This window comes from Triturus cristatus, chromosome 4_1 (assembly GCF_964204655.1).
Source record: "Triturus cristatus chromosome 4_1, aTriCri1.1, whole genome shotgun sequence".
Taxonomy (NCBI): domain Eukaryota; kingdom Metazoa; phylum Chordata; class Amphibia; order Caudata; family Salamandridae; genus Triturus; species Triturus cristatus.
In genome coordinates, this window is record NC_140585.1 from 1123251980 (window position 1) to 1123271691 (window position 19712).

At 47.8% G+C, this 19712-nt stretch overlaps 1 protein-coding gene across 4 annotated transcripts in view; it reads right to left on the reverse strand.

Moving 5' to 3' along the window:
* Positions 1-19712, reverse strand: part of KMT2E (lysine methyltransferase 2E (inactive)) — a 2077373-nt gene that overhangs the window by 970995 nt on the left and 1086666 nt on the right. For all 4 annotated transcript variants that reach the window (XM_085654164.1, XM_085654162.1, XM_085654163.1 and 1 more), the window contains exon 14: positions 8326-8590. In XM_085654164.1, coding sequence (XP_085510290.1) covers positions 8326-8590 — 265 coding nt within the window. The remainder of the gene's footprint in view (positions 1-8325; positions 8591-19712) is intronic.

Here is a 19712-nt window from a genome sequence, read left to right on the forward strand (position 1 = left end):
TAGTCGTTACTGGCAAGGTGAGTGACTTTGCGGTCACCGGTTTTCCTGTCAACGCAGAATCTGTCCACAAAATGACTGTGAACAATGGATCCATTGACAAGCGGATTTTTAGCGACAAGGACTCCTTAAAAGGAGTCAAAGGCACTGAGGAAGAAGACGAAGACTTTCTGTGAGAGAAAGATGGACTAGAGCATTCTTTACTGACAGACTTTGCTGACTCAGAGTTCTTGCTTTGAGATTTTGACTTTTTTAAGATCTTTGTCATATGAGGTAGAGCCCTCATTTTTACAATTCCTCCCTGCTAGGGAATGACTCTGCCCCTCATCTCCAGAATCTGAATCAGAATGAGACTTCTTCTTTTGGAGCTATGGGTATAGCCTGGCCTCACGATCTTTCAAAGTCTTAGCAGAAAAGGTTCTGCAATTCTTACAATTCTTAGGTTTATGATGAAGATGCAAGTAATAAATGCATTCCTCAGAGAACAGCCTTGGCTTTCCACAAGATTTACAAGGCCTGAAGCACAAGTTACTTACCTTCGGTAACAATATATCTGTAAGAAACATTAGTAGTGATAGATTCCTTACTTTAGAATTACCCCCAGGCGTCAGACTGGATCCGGAAAGTTTTTGTCAGCAGTACCCCTGCACGTCAGTAGGCGTCGTGTGGCTCCGTGTGCGTCTTTGGCGCCGAGATGACGTCGCTGAGCTACTTAGACCCACGCGCGTTAACGTCAGTTCTGTACACGACTTTCCGCGCCAGGAACGAAGAGCCATGCAAGAAACTGACTACTGGTGCCATGAAACTATAGCCCTGAAAGGGATGACCTTAACCCTAGAAATCAGTTCGCAGAACGGGGAGGATGGGTGGGGCGGTAAGGAATCTATCACTACTAATGTTTCTTACAGATATATTGTTACCGAAGGTAAGTAACTTGTGCATCTGAAAGAAACACGTAGTGATAGATTCCTTACCTTAGAATAGATACCCCAGCAATACCAACCCCGGTGGTGGGTCTGCGAACCAGGATCACACCAAAAAGTCCTGGAGAACAGAGCGGCCAAAGAAGCCGTCTCTCCGGACTTGGCTGTCCAAGCAGTAGTGCTTGGTAAACGTGTGCAGCGAGGCCCACGTAGCTGCCTGACAGATGTCATGCAAGGGAACTTCCCGTCCCAGAGCAGTAGTGGCTGCCGTCGCCCTGGTAGAATGGGCGCGTAGCCCCACCGGAGGCTCTTTTTTAGCCAAAGAACAACATGCCTTTATGCACAGAATGACCCACCGAGAGATGGTCCGCTTGTGCACGGCCCGACCTTTCTTGGTTCCCACGTAGCCAACAAAGAGCTGGTCATCCACCCAGAGCTGTTGTGTGCGGATTAGGTAAAAGGAGAGTCTAGACGGTGGAGCCTGTCTTCTTCATTTGAGGGATGCGGAGGCGAAAAGAAGGTGGGCAAAGTGATGGTCTGCCCGATGTGAAAGGCAGTGACAACCTTCGGCAGAAAAGATGGACGAGTACTTAGAACCACTTTGTCCGGATGGACAGAGAGAAAAGGAGGTTTAGAAGAAAGAGCCTGGAGCTCACTCACTCTTCTGGCAGAGGTGATGGCCACCAGGAAAGCTGTCTTTAAGGTGAGAAGACGAAGAGGACAGTTGTGAAGTGGCTCAAAGGGAGCACACATCAGATATGTCAGAACCAGGTCCAACTGAGGCATTATGAAAGGAACAGGAGGGAAAAGATTAGTACTGCCTTTTAAGAATCTATTTACAACAGGGGATTTGATAAGGGAAGGCTGATCCGGAAGCCGTAAAAAGACTGAAATGACCAAGAGATATCTCTTGATAGTGCCCAGAGCAGAGCCCTGCTGGGCCAAAGAAAGAAGGAATAGAAGGACCTCTGAAAGAGGGACAGAAAGGTGATCCACAGCCTTTGCTGTGCACGATGCCACAAACTTATTCCACCTGCTGGCGCATACCGTCTGGAGGGACGCCTGGCTCGCAAGATTACATCACAAACATCGGGAGGCAGGTCAAAAGACGTCAACTGCCGGTGCTCAATCTCCACGCAAGGAGGTAGAGGCTGGACAGGTTCGGTGGAAGACCGTCCCCTGTTGCTGCAACAGAAGATCCTCCCGAAGAGGCAGTCAGATCGGGGTATCGATAGCCATGCTGAGTAGCTCGGGATATCATACTCTTCGAGCCCAGGCCAGAGCCACATGAATGACTTGGGCCAGGTCGCGCCTGATCTTCTTCAGCACTCTGGGTAAAAGTGGTATAGGCGGAAAGGCGTATAGTAGACCGCAACTCCACTCGTGACGAAAAGCGTCGCCTAGCGAGTGCCGCCTTGGAAATTCCAACGCGCAGAACTGATGACATTGTGTGTTCTCTTCGGTGGTAAATAGATCTAACCAAGGCTCTCCCCACTGCTGAAATAGACCTTGCACCACGTCCAAGTGCAGACGCCATTCGTGATCCATCATGCACCGGCGGCTGAGTTTATCCATCCTGGCGTTAAGAGAACCTGCCAGGTGTTGAACCACCAGGAAAATGCCCCGATGCTCCAGCCATGTCCAGAGACGCAGAGCCTCCTGACATAGGGTCCACGACCCCACCCCGCCTTGTTTGTTGCAGTACCACATGGCGGTGGTGTTGTCCGTGAACACCTGCACTACTCGCCCCTTGACAGAGGGAAGGAATGCTTTCAGTGCAAGTCGGATCGCCCGAAGCTCCAGAGGGTTGATATGGAGCCGGGACTCTGTCAGAGACCAGAGTCCTCTGATCTCCACCTCTCCCATGTGGCCGCCCCATCCCAGAAGGGACGCGTCCGTCACCACTGTATGTTCCGGTTGGGGAAGGGAGAGGGATCTGCCATTGACCCAATCGCGATTCGTGAGCCACCACTGCAATTGTTGTGCAGTGCCCTCTCAGATCTGGACATGATCGGATAGGTTGCCCTGATGCTGTGCCCACTGGAATTTCAGGTCCCACTGCAGAGCCCGCATATGCCATCTGGCATGATCCACCAACAGGATGCAGGAGGCCACCAGGCCCAGTAGCCGGGTCAACCTGACCGAAACCTGGGATAAGGTTGAAAGATCGGAATCATAGCCTGAATATCCCAGACTCGCTGCTCGGAAGGATAAACCAGGGAATCAGGTGCGACTTCGACACGTGGATGGTGAACCCCAGCAATTGCAAGAGGTCGGGCGTGGTCTGGAGGTGGGAGACGACTGCCTGGGGCGAGCCCGCCTTCAACAACCAGTCGTCGAGATAGGGGAAGACTGGGACCCCTGATCTGCGCAGATGAGCTGCGACCACCGCCATCACTTTCGTGAACACCCGAGGGGCGCTGGTAAGGCCAAAAGGGAGCACGGTGAATTGAAAGTGCTTGTGGCCTACCATGAACCGCAGGTAACGCCGGTGGGTCGGCAAGACGGGAATATGAAAGTAAGTGTCCTGCAAGTCCAACCCTACCATCCAATCTTGCGGGTCTAGGGCAGACAAGAACTGAGCAAGTGTGAGCATCTTGAACTTCTCATTCCGGAGGAAGCAATTGACGTTCCGAAGGTCTAAGATAGGACGCAGACCCTTGTCCTTCTTGGGCACCAGAAAGTAGTGTGAATAACAACCGCGACTTACTTCTGGCCCAGGAACGAGCTCGATGGCCCCCTTGGCCAAGAGGGCCATGACTTCCTGCTGAAGAAGCGCAAGATGGTCCCCCGACATGCGGTGGTATTGAGGTAGCATGGCTGGAGGGGGAGTCTCGAAGGGGAGGGAGTAGCCCCTTCGGACAATTTGCAGCACCCACTTATCCGATGTGATGTTGCGCCAGTGAGGGAGATGATAGCGAATTCTACCGCCCATTGGCGTTTGATGGGCCTGAAAGGTCGGACTAGGAAGGCTTTGCAGTGGATGCTGGGGGGGTGGAGGTGGACTGACCCGCCCGCTGGCCCCCAGAAACGCCTTGACGGTTCCTACGTCCGCAGCTGCGCTGGGAATGTTGCTGCGCAGGCCTGTGGTTCTGGAACAAACGTGTTGGGGCACTCCTTTCATGGCCACGAAAGGAGCGAAAAGCGGACGGCTGAGGAGGGCGAGTGGCCGACAGGCCCAAGGGCTTGGCCGTAGCCTGTGAGTTCTTAAACCACTCCAACGCACTATCCGCCTTATTGCCAAAAAGGCGAATGCCATCAAAGGGCATGTCTATCAAGGTGTTCTGGACATCCCCTGAGAAGCCAGTTGTTCTCAGCCAGGTGTGGCGCCAAAGCGCCACTGTCGTGGAAATCGCCCTGCCCAGCGAGTCGGCGGTATCAAGCCCACAACGAATGGTGAACTTTGCTACGTCTCTACCAGCTGCTTTAGCTTGGGAGAGTACGGTCCGTGCCTCCTCCGGACAGTTGGGCAGCACCTGCACAACCGTATCCCATAGAGAGTGGGAATACCGGCCCAAGAGGCATGCGGTGTTCACCGACTGCAGCCCTAAGCTGGCAGATGAAAACAGCTTTTTGCCAAGCTGTTCCAGCTTCTTGGATTCCCTATCCGGAGGGGCGGAAGGGCGGAAGGGAACGCGCTCTGGGAAGCAGAGGCTTGGACAACCAAGCTCTTGGGAGTGGGGTGTTGGGAGAGAAAAAGGTGGTTGCCCGGAGCCAGGCGATGGCAGCGGGCCACGTTCCTGTCCACAGGAGCCCCTGTGTTGGGCCTGGACCAAGTGCCCAAAAGGACGTCAGAAAGTGCGTCATTAAAGGCAGCAAGGGCTCCAAAGAGGTTGCCGCCGGCTGAAGCACTTCTGTCAGGAGGTTAGTCCTGACGGCCACCGTAGGGAGTTCGAGGTGGAGGGCCTCGGCTGCCCTACGTCCTCCCACCGCATAACTGGCTCCCTCCTCCGTAGCCTCAGTATGCCTACAGCATGCCAAGGTCAGGTGAGGTGTCAAGACCACTGGCACCCCCCAAATCCTCTGCCCATTCCGGATCATAATCACACTGCTGTGTGAGAGGGTCCTCAGACCGCTCCCAGTCCTTCCCTTCCTCCGAAGTCTGCGAAACAGGCTGAAAATAAGGACGGATATAGGGGAAAAATGGCCCCATTGGTGTCGGGACCGGCGCCAATCCGGCACCGTGTCCGGTTCAGGGTTTAAACTGGGGACGACGTCGACCCGAGGAATGGGCAACGTCGGAGGTGGTGCCGGTGGGGTCGACGTCAGTGGAGGTGTTACAAAGTCAACCAGCGTCAACCGGGGTCCGATCCCGGGGGGTCCGATCCCGGATCCCGGGGGGTCCGATCCCGGATCCCGGGGGGTCCGATCCCGGATCCCGGGGGGTCCGATCCCGGATCACGGGGGGTCCTGCGGCGCCAGTGCCAGAGCTGCCAGCAACGCCAGGGCCGGAACCGCCAGCGATGGAAGGACAGGACCCCCAGTTGGGTCCGTGGGGCCCGGAGGCGCACCGGCGGGGCCAGACGGCCCAAAGAGTTGGGCCATGGCAGCAAGAAACTCTTGCACCTGAGCAGGCGTCGCCGACGGACCCGGAAAAGGTGGGTAGGTCCGGCGGCATCGTCGCTGGCTCTGCCGGCGTTGCGGGGGTGGCACCAATCGCACCCTCAGCCGCGACGGGCAAGGGGAAGTCAAGGAGCGACAACGCTTCTTCTACTTCTTTTTGGAATGCTTCGGCTTACCTGACCCCGAATGCGAAGACTTAGATCCAGAGGAACGATGGTGACGGCTCCGCGACCGGTCCCTCGACCTCCCACAGGACCGGGACCTTGAGCGGTGCGGAGCCGACTGCCGGACTTTCGGGACCGCTCCCGCAAAGTCTTCGGCGCCATGGCCCGGCAGTCAGGGTACGACTTGGAGTCGTGGTTGCGTTCCAGGCAGTAGAGACACACGCGGTACGGATCCGTCACCGACATCCTGCGGTGACAGTCCCCACAGTTGTTAAAGCCAGGCATCCCTACGACACCAGGAGTCGATCGACTTGAAGGAATTGAGACACAAGGCCTGGAAAAAACTCAGTCAAAAAGTGACTGGGGGTACTTGCTTTTCCTGGATCTGTGCTTGCTGGCGCGGAAAAAGAAATAACTGACATCAGCACGCGTGGGCGCGTATAAGTAGCTCCAGTGACGCCAACGCCGCACGCGGAGCCGCACAACGACAGCTACAGACGCGCAGGGGTACTGCTGACGAAAACTTTCCGGATCCAGACTGACGCCTGGGGTAATTCTAAGGTAAGAAATCTATCACTACGTGTTTCTTTCAGATAAGCCTCTTTTTAGATCCTTCTGACATGCTGTTATTAGTGAAACAATCAACAAATGTACCTCAGAGTTAGTTGTTTGAAGGGTCAAATGTCTCACTTCTGAAAGAAGGAAGGGGTCAAAAGGTGACTGAAGCACAGTAACTGAGCAGAGCTCAGGGAGACGCCCTCACACACGACATGCGGTTAGAAATCTGAGGTATGTTGGTCCTACAGGTGAAGAGTGCTTCAGGGTCTGGGCTTTGATTGGTTGGAGATTGGTTCTAATAAAACAATGTGAATTGGTTGCCAAAGTCACTTGTCCTCTCCATGGCTTTCAATGCTTATGTATAGCACTGCTTGTTATTACTACTGTAGGACTCCCACCATGATGATGGGGAAGATACAAGCATGCGAGTATATGAAAGATTCAATACTGGAGAACAGAGTACTATGGAAGAGACAATTCACCTGCAAATGGACTGCTCGGAGGTTGACACACAGTAAAAACAGATGCATAGTTTACCAACAGACTGCAAATGACTTTCATTTTATCAATATAAAACTTACAAACCTCACGTTAGGGTCAAAACACTGATGCTATCTTTACCCTAGCCATTCTTGATCTGCATCAGATTAGATGCCCGGAGTTAGCGATATAAGCTGTGCAGGATTTTCAGGAAGTTCTCATTGCTATTCTCCAGGTAATTCTCTATTTATCCCCCCAGATGCAAACTTATTTTTGTATTTCAAACAGTTTACCATTTCCATCAATTATCACTTTGAACTTCACTGAAGACAAAAACATTTTTATTCTCAGATTTTCAGCAGCAGTTCTTAAGTCAATATTGGTCCCCCCTCTATTACTTAAAATAGTTCAGCAAACTAATATCCTAGTTTTTGTAGTTAATGAGGATACTTGGACTTGTCGTCACTGATTCTCATGCATCTTGGGCCATTTTTAATGGCTTGTGTAAAATGTTGCATTTTCCAAGCTATTTTACATTGTTAGCAATGCACTTTTGTCCTCACCCAGAACCATTCCTCAAGTGGTGCTGTTAGCCTCGTTATTATAGCTGTGTGTCCTTCACTTCTGGTACTTTGTAAGCTGTAGCTCTATGCTGCCTTATTAAAAGGCTCGCTGTCGCTAGATCTCAGTTATATCTATATGCTAACCCTCCCCGAAATATTCCTACTCCATTGCAAGTAGAATATTGACTTTTATGATAAGGTATGGCCTCTTACAGCCTTTTCAGGCTTACCAAATTCAACCTTTTATGCAGCTCTATTAAAGCAACTATCAGCATTCAGTTTTTCTATGAATGTTGTCAAAATAAAGATGCTTGTTACTCAGATTAGTGGTCCGTCCCAGCCAGATCTTGTTACTCTGATGTATTGAGGAGCTCAATTTCATCTATGGGGTTTCAGAAAGTTGGCTTCCTGGTGCTCCAGAAGTCTGTGTTCATGCTGCTAACAGTATAGGGCATCTACTCTTTCTTTTAGATCTATCTCATGTATTACCAGTCTCCATAGTATTTGTCCATTCTAACCACCGCTTTGAAAAATAATTCAGCTACACTTCTTTGTAAATTTACTTTCTATTATGTGCCCCTTGTCTTTGTCTAGCTACATCCAATTATTTGTACCCATCTTTTCAGCTGGAAAGAAAATATAAAAGTGGTTTCTCAGTTTCTATTATGTGCCCCTTATCTTTGTCTAGCTACATCCAATCATTTTTACCAGTCTTTTCAGGTGGAAAGAAAATATAAAAGTGGTTTCTCAGTTTCACATTCAAATATTCCTGCTCTTAGTTACACCATCTAAATTGATTTAATTCAGTTATGGTCTGAACCTGGAGAAACTAAAATGCTTTACTATGACAGTTGCTCATGAATACTTTATTTAAACACTACTACCTTATTAGTGATTTGAAGAGGCACTATGGTTTCAATGCTAGTATTTTCACAACTTATGTTCCACAATCATGTTCCTTAAAAAATCGTTTAAAATACTGGAGAACACAGTAATCAGTTGCAAAATGCAGGTATTTCTCAAAAAGGTGGTCAGTAAATAATTATAAACATAGAATATTGTGGCATGGACATTTACCTGGTTATTGGATATGGATAGCCTCAGTGGTGAGAGCTTCCTCTGCTTATTGTCCAAAATTTTCATTTTGTTAGCAGCTCCTTCAGGATCCAGAATAATGTTTTGATTTTGCATTTCAATTTCCTTTGCCAAGTCTTTTTCTTTTTTACTCTTTTTTCTCCTGGTCTCATAGCCACTATTAATATTTTCCATTGTTTCTGAACTATGTTTCAGAACAGGGCAATCAGGATTTTCTCTCAGGCATGCACAATCCACTTTGTATTTGCTGAAAAGAAAAGAAAAGCAGACTTAAAAAATGCAATGATTTACTAGTGTTTTCCCAGCTTTTCCACCGCGTACTATTAGGGCACCCAGCGAGGTATTCTTCGGTGTTACTTTTTACTGTATCTTCTGAAATGGTGCAAACATTTACAAATGTTCTTTCTGCTTTGGTTTAAAAATATATTCTAGTTTGAATTTCTAAATCCTGGATGTTATCAAGTGTATAAAAGCCTCACTTGCCACCTTCCCTTCCACACTAAAAACAGTACAATTTTTTCAAATGTATTTTGTCAGTTGTTTCTGTAAACTGCAGATTTTGCCTCGAAGCCTAGTAAACACATTGCTTGCTTTTAGAAACCATTTTATTGTTAATACCCTATCTACCTGCAGGTTACGCACCTCTTAAATCTCCTCCAGCCTTCACACTGGATCTGGAAAGTTGAAATAGTTTCCCTGGGCAGAAAAGTGGCACCTCAGCTTGGTCCCAAAATTCACCTTGAATGTGAGATATTATGGAGCTGCATAATGTACCAGCCTGGCACACTGATGACAATTCCCCTGATAAGCGTATTCAAGTTTCAGTGTAACAACAACCCAGTAGATTCTTACAGGTTTGTACCAACTTGCCAGCATCAGTGGGAGGAATGAACAAGCTGTGACCAAAGTATCTCTCATTACTTACCTAGAGATAATGCACTTTGGGCAGCTATCAGATCTTGATGGAGACTATCAGAAATACTTTATTTTAGTGGGCTACTGGAACACCTTCCTCGAATGGATGAACTCATAAAAAAAAATCCATGCTATAATTTTAAAAGCCCACTTTAAGTGCTGGATGTGTGAAAAAGTGCAATTGCAGATATAAATATGATGGTAAGTAAAATGAAGGCAATACGTTCACTCAAAATGAAAAGTGGAAACACGATTGATGTTGATCTTGGATGCAATATGTGCTGAAATCAACTCACCTCTTCCTTAGTCCTTGCCAATTTCTAGATTATCAGCAAGATCTTGTTAAAAATAGGAGCTTCCTATATGGTACGCATGTATTCTGTTCATTGTATTACATTTTTTCCAGTTTATTGCCTTCCGTAGGCAAGGCAGTCCTCATCCTGGTTTCCCACTGATCTCACAAGAGCCATATATTAAGTGAAAGACACAACTTGGCAGACTGTCCTAGATGATCCTTCTGGATTGTCCGAAGCTCGTCTCACCCCAAGAAGCTCTTAAAAAGTATTTTTATAATATTTTTCAATATTATTTAAAAAAAAATAAAACCTGTGATCCATGATGAAGGGCGCTGGGTCTGTGCTAGGTCACCAGGGAGTAGTACCGCAAGCCCAGCGGCAGAAAACAAAATATGTTTCTGCTGCCTGGAATTGGGAGGCAGTGTGGGGTTGGGGAGTGGGGTTGTTCCTCTGGGTTCCCCACCATAAGTGTCAGGGTGTCTCTGCTCCGTCCTTTTATATATTTAAAAAAAATAATTCAAGACACAGTGTCCTGTAATGGTGGAAACAATAATTATCTTCATGTTGCAGACAGCCAATCAGATCGCTTTGACTTGCGGGACCCAGTCTTGGGACTGACGACCGACAGAGGAAAAAGCCCTCTTGGCAAATCAGATCACACAGTTTTTTAGCTCGAGGCTAGTGGCAGCACGCATGCACTGCTTGCTCTACCAAACATGCTGAAATAGAGTATGTAGTGGAAGCCCCGTCCACTCTCCGCCCATATTTTTTAATTGGCTTTTGTCATTGTCCTTTATAAACGCTGGCTTCCGATTGATTATGAGGCTTGCTAGTCCCTCCTTGGTACCGCCTTGTCTCCATTTGTTAACGCCCATAAGGACTGGACCTTTTACTTGGCTCCTTACACGGTCTGCTTTATAATGGATGTGAGTTTTACTTATTAATCGTGGTCTACTTTAACTACAGAGGCCGCATTTATTTATTTAACGTACTAATGGCGGTCCGCTTTAAGTATAGCGGCCGCATTTACTTATTTTTTTTGTTTACAAGCGCCTATGCGGCGCTTTCACATTTATGAAGGCCATGCCCCTTTCTGTAGACAAGCCATGTCTAAAGAAGGGTGCGCGGACGCTATTAAAGTTAAAGTGCAGCATGAGCGCTTTTACAAAAAAAATCTGTTTGTCAACTTGACAATCAGATGCTTTCTTTAATCAAAGCGACGCATGCAACGGTTTCACTTTAATAGTGGCCATGCCCCTTTCTTTGGACGCAGCTTGTCTAAAGAAGAGGACGCGCATCCATAAATGTGAAGGCGCCGCATGGGTGCTAGTAAACAAAACAACATTTGCAAAGCAATATGCGAGACCTATTGTATTGCAAATGCTTTTTTTTTGTATATAGCGCGAACTCATACCGGAAATTTTGGACCGCTTTATATGAGCACCAGTTACATTATTACATTACACAAGGACTGGTTCATTTTAGTTTGTGTGTGTTTTTTATAAAAACTGTAACACAATTTCCCCACCCTTTTATCCACATATTTCGAAGTAGGCCTAATAACATGTTAATATAATCTTTCCACGTGTGGTTGTCGGGTGGAGAGGAAAATGACACGAGCAAGGCGGAAGCCCCTTATCTTCGCCCTGTAAAAAGCAGTCAACAACTCATAATTGCATCCAAGCATCGTCTAACAAACAGTCACGATGCACCAATGCATCGAGAACACTCGTGCTAGGCAAAGGAGAGACTAAGAAAACGCCACTCTATTTTCCGAATCTTTATCTTACTGCCGGTCTCCTACATTGTCGAAACTTTCGTGCTTTTTTATTTAGATGCTAACATTGTGGAATTTTAGAACGCCTTTCTTTCACTGAGAATGAATGGGAGCTGCGGAAAGGCCTTCGAAAAAGTGACCACCGTGGCAAGAATATACATTATTGTAACGCTTAATGCACCCTTGAAACTTCAAAACTCCGTAAATCATAGGTGTTATTAACCAAACTCGTTTTTTTTTTGCTCCCAAAAATCTGCAGCTCAGTAGGGCCCAAGGTACCAGTGACTTGCAGGGTGCAAACCTTCTCAGCTTGGCTGCCAAGAGGCCAGTGACGTTGCCCCTATCATGGGCCTTAGTGCGAGGAAGGAGATTCCACCCCCCCCCCCCCCCAAACCACTTTTTGAGCTATGAGATACTGCAATACTCTGGTTTAAGTGGGATGTTCGGGCCTCTATTGGCCCCGGTGTCACTACACCAATGGTAGCCGTGTCCCTGCGAGTGACCCCATTTCATAGGACATCTGCCAGTTTTCGCCAACAGCCTTCTGGGGCTTGTAGTTTCGTTTTTGCCATCAAGCATGGACTCTCAGACCCGGCATGACATCAGCTCCTGCACAATAATGAAGGCCTGCCTGCTTGCATCAAACGGGTCACCCCATAGCTCCATGTCGCCAAGATTCCGGCTGAACTGACGTTTAAAAGACACGTGCTGTCTAATTGTGGTTCACAGTGCATGTTTGAGCCACGAATACCACTAAATTAATGGTTCATGAAACGAAACGAGATAGCCTCCACTCCTCGGGATATCGCAATTCCTATCTCGGTCTGTCATTTGACGGCCTGGTGTTGTAGTCTTTGTTTTAATACTGAATAACTGGGCCTCGGGCTCACACACCTGATAGTAATGATTACCAACGGAAAAGCCCAGGACTGGACGCCTGTTGTCCTGGTCACTTGTGAGCTGCACCGATAGCGGAACTAATACAGCTGGAAGCAGTGTTCTGCCGTGTCCTGGCGCTGCACAGTCAATGCAGCAGGCACAAAACACGCCAAGCTGTCGTACCCCTGTATAATTGTGGTTCACAGTGCACATTTGAGCCACGAATACTACTAAATTATTGGTTCATGAAACGAAACGAGATCGTTTCCTATATCGGGCTGTCATTTGACGACCTGGTGTACTCAGGGAGTTGTAGTCTCTATTGATAATATTGAATAACTGGGCCTCAGGCTCACACACCCGATAGTAATGATTAGTAACAGAAAAGCCCAGGACTGGACTCCTGGTCACTTGAGAGCTGCACCGATAGAGGAACTAATACAACTGGAAGCCTGTACTGCCCTAGCCTGACGCTGCACAGTCTAAGCAGCAGGCACAAAGCACGCCGAGCTGCCGTACCCAACTAATGGTGCATAGTTTGTGTAATCAACATAATCGCTTATCGCAGACGGAGTTTTAATTTCCTGTTAGGTTTATACGCTTCAAGGACATTTGAGGGTCTTGCTTACTAGTAGCATACAGCTCCCTGTGGACGTCACAGCCTGGAAGTACACCCCTCCTCGAAACCTCAGAGGAGTCTTTTGAACTGGAGGACTTGGTCTCAGCCCCAGGTTGAACAAGACTTTCCTATCCCTGCCACTTCCCCTGTTGCACTGCCAGTGGCTACCGACCTCAAGACGCTGCTGAACTCGTCGGATGCAGTGGGTGGCAATGCTGGGACAGAAACAGGTGCATCTCCTGGGCCTCTGTTGAGCGCGCGCGCCCCTGCCTCAAGCTCTACATAGCACGTTCTATAGGCAGTGCCACTCAAATTATGCGGCAGGGCTCAGTAAATTAAATTATGTAGCACATTTTGTGATAGTATTACTTCATTATTTTTTCATTTTTAGGTCGAGCCTAGGCAGCGCATGCCCTGCTCTGCGAGCCATGCTGTATAGAAGTATGGACTTGTAGCCCTGCCAACTCTCCGCCCATATTTGTCATTGACTTGCATCATTGTACTTCGTAAATGCTGGCTTCTGATTCGTTAATAGGCTTGTTAGTTCCTCCTTAGTACCGCCTTGTCTTCATTTGTAACCTCCCATGAGGACTGGCCCTTTTACTTCAGTTGTTACACGGTACGTCTTTTTCAGTCTGTAAGCACTATTTTCTTTAATGTGTTTCTCGTACTGCAAGCACAACATGCTTTCCTGCAACATTCAGTGCGCCATACACACTTTCACTTTTCGAGCAGCCTACGACAATGGCGGCCGCTTGTTTGAATAGGTCTCGCATTTGCAAGCGTTTGAGCTATTGGCATTGTAAATGACAATGTCACACACAAAGGGGGCCAAGAGGAGATTTAAGGACCTGCTTGGGCACACTCCTCACTCGTAATAATTAACACACAAAGAGCCCACTGGTCCAAGATATGCGTCTGGAAAGTATGTGGACTACACTAACCATGCTACAAAAAGGGGGGGGGGGGGGGATATCCCTTTTTAAGGACGATTATTCCTCTCACACAAGGTGTCATGCTTCATCATAGGGGTGCCTCCTCGTGTCAAGAACCTAGTCTCAGCACAAGCTACAACCCCCTCTCTACGAGGGAGGAGCTCAGGGATGTTTTTTCAACTTGAGCACATGGGTTGTCCTAAAAACCCTATGTGAGAGTGGTGTATGAAAAACTGTATAATGTGCAGTTCTGAAGTGAATGTGAAAGTGGGTTAACCCCTTCAGTGCCCCGCCCTTTCCCCCTCCTGTGCCGGGCATTGTATTAGCGGGCGGGGTCCATGACGAGATAGTCTCGTCATGGGCACAGCGCAACCGCGCTCCATGACGAGACTATCTCGTCATGGGCATAGAAGAGGTTAAAACTGCCTACAGAACTAGCTATCAACAAGCTTTATTCAGTTACCCTGTGACAGGATTAAAACCAGTGAGCTGAATATTGAGACTGTCAACTTTAGAGACAGCTACATTACAACAAGATAATGAACAACGTCAAACATTCACCCCAGTACAGAGATCTGGGCCTCAATCCATTGTATTATTGCTCTCTATGCCATTCCAGTTTAAATCCAGCCATATGCAAATCAATCTTGACCCTGCTTCCCATGGGAACAGTCCAGCCGGAACTGCCAGGCCAGGTCCTCCCTGGACTGGAAACAAGCATCCTGGGACTGGTTTTCAGCGTTTCACTCCTCATCAGCAAGGCTAGCTTGACTCCAGTGGCATGGAGAGTACGGGACCCATGTTTGGGCGTACCCGTCACACTTGGGGAGATAAATACAAAAAGAACAATTAATGGAAAGAATGTTGAACAATGTCAAAACATTCACCTCAGTAGAGAGATTTAGGCCTAAATTCATCCAGGGAGGACCTGGCCTGGCAGTTCATGCTGGACTGTTCCCATGAAGTTTCGGTACTCTGTCCATCATCTTGTTGTTTTTGATATGTTTGCTCTAAGTGGCAAAGGGTATGCCAAGATGTGGGTCCCTTGCTCACTGTGCCACTGGATTGAAGCTAGCCTAGCTGATGAGGGGTGTGTTTCCGAAACGGGTCCCAGAATGCTTGTTTCCGGTCCACGAAGGACCTGGCCTGGCTGTTTGGGCTGAACTGTTCCCACGAGGAGTAAGGTCAAGACTGATTTGCATATGACTGGGTCCAAACTGGGGTGGCATAGTGAACAAAAGAATGATGGATTAAACCCAGATCTCTTGACTGGGGGTCCGTGGTTGAAAGGTTTTAGTACTTTGTCCATCATCTTGTTGTTTTTGCTAGTCCCGCCTGGGACACTCAGCAATTTCATAACATTATGGGTTATGGGGGAGGCTCAAGGCCCACCCTAGGTGCTGATGGTGGGAGCCAGTGATTTTTCTTTTTTAGGTGGGTTCCCGGTCCCACTCAGTGCACCCACAAAATTGCCAGGCCTGGGATCCGCAAGCAAAGGTCCATGGCCCCTGTACTGTGGCCCTGCCAGGTCTCCTTACAGAACCCATCCTGGGTGCAGGTGGGTGCCGGCTTCACTATTTTGCGCCCCGGTTTGTGGTAAGCGGGCCATCAACATGGGACAAGGCGGGAAGACCTTTGCCTACTACTATGTAGGACAGTGCGGAGCCAAAGTGGCGTAACTTTCAAATTATTTTGTGCATTTGTTTAATCGCAGTAATTTAAAGAGAAAATCATGCACTCTGCTTTCACCAGGAGACAACAAGAAAGAACCCATAGGTCACATGCACTACTGATTGAGCTCTGATAGATCAGCGATGCATTCATCCATCAAAGATTTCAGATTGTTTTTTAATGTGGAACTGCAGAGAAAACATACTTGCTTTGCCTTCGCCAAGACAAAGAAATTAGAATCATTTGTCATTTACAGAAGTGGAGCTTCAACGGGGGCACCAGCCATGTTTATATTTGTGAGTGTTTCCTAAAGAGGTTTATTATCTGTGAAATACACACCAGGGCCTGAACGGAACTTCACCTATCTGTTTATCCAACAGGAGTCCACAGTTTTGCTCTAAATGTCTACTCAACTGCAGTACTTTGTGTTGGTTAATTAGTAAGTGCTACCTTGTTGGGTATACGTCTAGTCCGTATTCAGAAGAACAAGTTACTTACCTTCGGTAACGTATTATCTGGTAGAGACACAGTCTAGCAGCAGATTCCTTAACTTTGACTTTTCTCCAGGCATCTGACTGTACCTGGAATTTTTCAGCAGTACCTCTGCGTGCCGTGGGATGGCTCCATGATGACATCGACTCCGGTCATGACATCAGTGGAGTCCTATAAGTCGCGCAGACGCCAGTTTCTTCTGTGAAATCTTACGCACCAAAACACAGAGCCAGTATAGAAACTAGTTGTGGAAAACTTGTGTCAAAAATGATTCTTTGAACATAAATAAGGAACAAACATCAAATGGTATGCTAATCTCAGACATGGATTTTAAAGAACACCCCAAATGAATTAACGAAGCACAGGGCTACTTGAAACCCTGCGCCCTGATGTATAACTAGCATGCAAGGAAAAACACAGAACACTCTACAGACCATTCACCAATGGCAATGAATCGCATAGTATTAACCAACAAAACCTATAAAAACAATACCCAACTGTTTGTTGAATCACACCATTACATGGGATAGTGACAGTACCAATACAAGGTCTGATAATACTAGACCACTCACAATCAGAAATGGATGGTATCGCAACAACTAAAAAATACCTATATGGCAAGACGTAGTGGTCTGTTGAGTCCCAACATTATCCGAGACAGTGATCATTGGTATGTAAAATCAGTACTGAAACAGGGTATAACCCTTTCCTTATAGGTGATTCACAGAATGGGGAGGACCGGTAGGGCATTAAGGAATCTGCGGGTAGACTGTGGCTCTAGCAGATTACCTAAGGTAAGTAACTTGTTCATCTGATGGAGACATCTAGCCATAGATTCATTAACTTTGAATTAAATACCATAGCTATACCCACTCGGAGGAGGATCTGCAAACTATTCCCACAAAAGCTCTCAAAGAGAACCAGTCGGTCATAACCATTAACCGAACAAATATAGGAACAGAAGAAAAAGGGCCTGGGCAGTTAACAAAAACCGTAGCAATGACCACACACCATATAAAGAAGAAAGAACCCAGCAGGCACAAAAGAAACAAGCCTCAAGGTAAACAGGATAAAAACCCTGATCAAGAACATCGGCCAACAGTCAGGCATTAGAAAATACCCCCAAAGGGAAGAAAAACTGTTAGACCAAAAAGGCCAAGGATCAAAACGAATGCCATGTCACCGCATTCTATACATCCATAAGGAAATATTCGAAGAAGACCTGTCTCAAATAAGTCCAGAAAGAAGGACTTCCCGAACAGTTTCCCATTAAAATAAGATGAATAAACCATCATTGCAAGGTCTGGAGATACAAACCCTGTACCAGGAACAATGAAAAATAATTCATACAAAATGACCAGACGAAGGTTTACAAAACAAAAAGCAACAGAACTCTAATATATGGGGTGAAATTGTTGTAGTGGTACACGTTATGGAAACATTAATCGTGAAGAACAAGTTACTTACCTTCGGTAACGATGTATCTGTAAGAAACATTAGTTAGTTAGATTCCTCACCTTAGAATATCCCCAGGCGTCAGGCTGGATCCGGAAAGATTTTTGTAGCAATACCCCTTGCGCGTCGGTAGGCGTCGTCTGCGGCTCCGCGTCCGTCGTCGGCGTTGTGCGCCAGAATGACGTCGTCGGAGTACTTAGACGCCGCCCTCGCGCGCTGACGCCAGTTCTTATACATAGCTTTCCGCGCCAGGGACGCTGAGCCATGCAAGAGACCGACACTGGTGCCAAAAAATCTAGGGGCCCTGAAAGGGAGAACCTTAACCATAGATGTCGGTTCGCAGAAAGGGGAGGCTGGGTGGGTCGGTGAGGAATCTAACTAACTAATGTTTCTTACAGATACATCGTTACCGAAGGTAAGTAACTTGTTCATCTGAAAGAAACATGTTAGTTAGATTCCTCACCTTAGAATAGATACCCCAGCAATACCAACCCCGGAGGTGGGTCTGCGAACCAAGATCACACCAGAAAGTCCTGGAGAACAGAACGGCCATCTCTCCGGACTTGGCTGTCCAGGAAATAGTGCTTGGCGAACGTGTGCAGTGAAGCCCACGTCGCCGCCTGACAGATGTCCTGCAAGGGGACTCCCCGTCCCAGGGCAGATGTCGCCGCTGTGGCCCGGGTGGAATGGGCTCTCAGCCCAACAGGGGGGACCTTTTTCGCCAGGGAATAGCAGAGTTTAATACACAACACAACCCATCGCGAGATGGTCCGTTTGTGCACAGCTTTACCCTTCTTAGCACCTACATATCCAACAAAAAGTTGGTCGTCCACCCGGAATTGTTTTGTGCGGTCCAAATAAAAGGACAGCGCACGTTTTGGGTCCAGACGGTGGAGCCTCTCTTCATCTTTTGAAGGATGCGGAGGCGGAAAGAAGGTGGGCAGCGTGACAGATTGCCCGATGTGAAAGGGAGTCACGATTTTAGGAAGAAAAGAAGGACGTGTCCGGAGGAAAACCTTATCCGGATGAACCGAAATGAAGGGAGGCTTAGCTGACAGAGCCTGGAGCTCACTCACCCGCCTAGCGGAGGTGATAGCCACCAGGAAGGCAGTTTTCAGAGTCCGTAGACGAATGGGACAGTTGTGAAGGGGCTCAAAGGGAGCGCACAACAGAAAAGTGAGAACAAGGTTCAAGTCCCACTGAGGCATTACGAATGGAACAGGAGGGAACATATGAGTAATGCCCTTGAGAAAACGTGAAACAACAGGGGACTTGAAAAGAGAAGGCTGATCACGAAGCCTTAAGAAAGCAGAGAAGGCTGATCACGAAGCCTTAAGAAAGCAGAGATTGCAGCAAGATAACCCTTCAAGGTGCCCAGAGCAGAGCCCTGCTGGGCTAAAGAAAGAAGAAAGAGGAGAACCTCAGAAAGAGGGGTAGAAAGGGGATCCACAGCCTTTGCTGTGCACCATGCCACAAATTTGTTCCATCGGCAGGCGTATACCGTCTTTGTGGAGGGACGCCTGGCTGCCAGAATGACATCACAGACTTCAGAAGGCAAGTCAAATGGCATCAACTGTTGCCGCTCAATCTCCACGCATGGAGGTGGAGGCTGGATAGGTTCGGGTGGAGGACCGTCCCCTGCTGCTGCGACAGAAGGTCCTCTTGAAGAGGCAGTCGGGGGATCGATGGACATACGGAGTAGCTCGGGATACCAGTACCTTCGTGCCCAATCAGGAGCCACCAAGATGACTTGGGCCCGGTCGTGCCTGATCTTCTTCAGCACTCTGGGCAAAAGTGGTATAGGCGGAAAGGCGTACAACATACTGTAGGAGAGTAGGGTCTGCTTTCTATGTTCACCCCCACTTTTTGCTTTTGCTTTACTGGTTTTCGACTTAGATGTGGCTGTGGGCCTGCTTATCAGACCCACAGCCCTGCTGTTCTCTCTCTAAATTGATACTATGTACTTTAGGTGCATAACCCATTTGGATAGGATCACCTTATTGGCCCCTGTACAGTGTACCTTAGGTACCCAGGGCATAGGTGTATCCTAGGCCTACCAGGGGCTGCAGCATGTATTATGCCACCCCTGGCCTGGCCTTCCATTATGACACAACTGGCTGATCACTCAGCTGGGGCAAGGTCGTGTAATCACTCCTTGCTTAGGTGTAGTATTCCTATACCTATCTTATATATAGACACATGTGTACCTATCAGCCACTCCTATGGCAGGCCTTAACAATCCTGGAGGCAGAGTGCTTGGTAACATGTGAGATGGTGCTCTAGTATGAGCTGAGCCTGTCTGCAGCTTTCGGAACCATGTCCTTATAGCT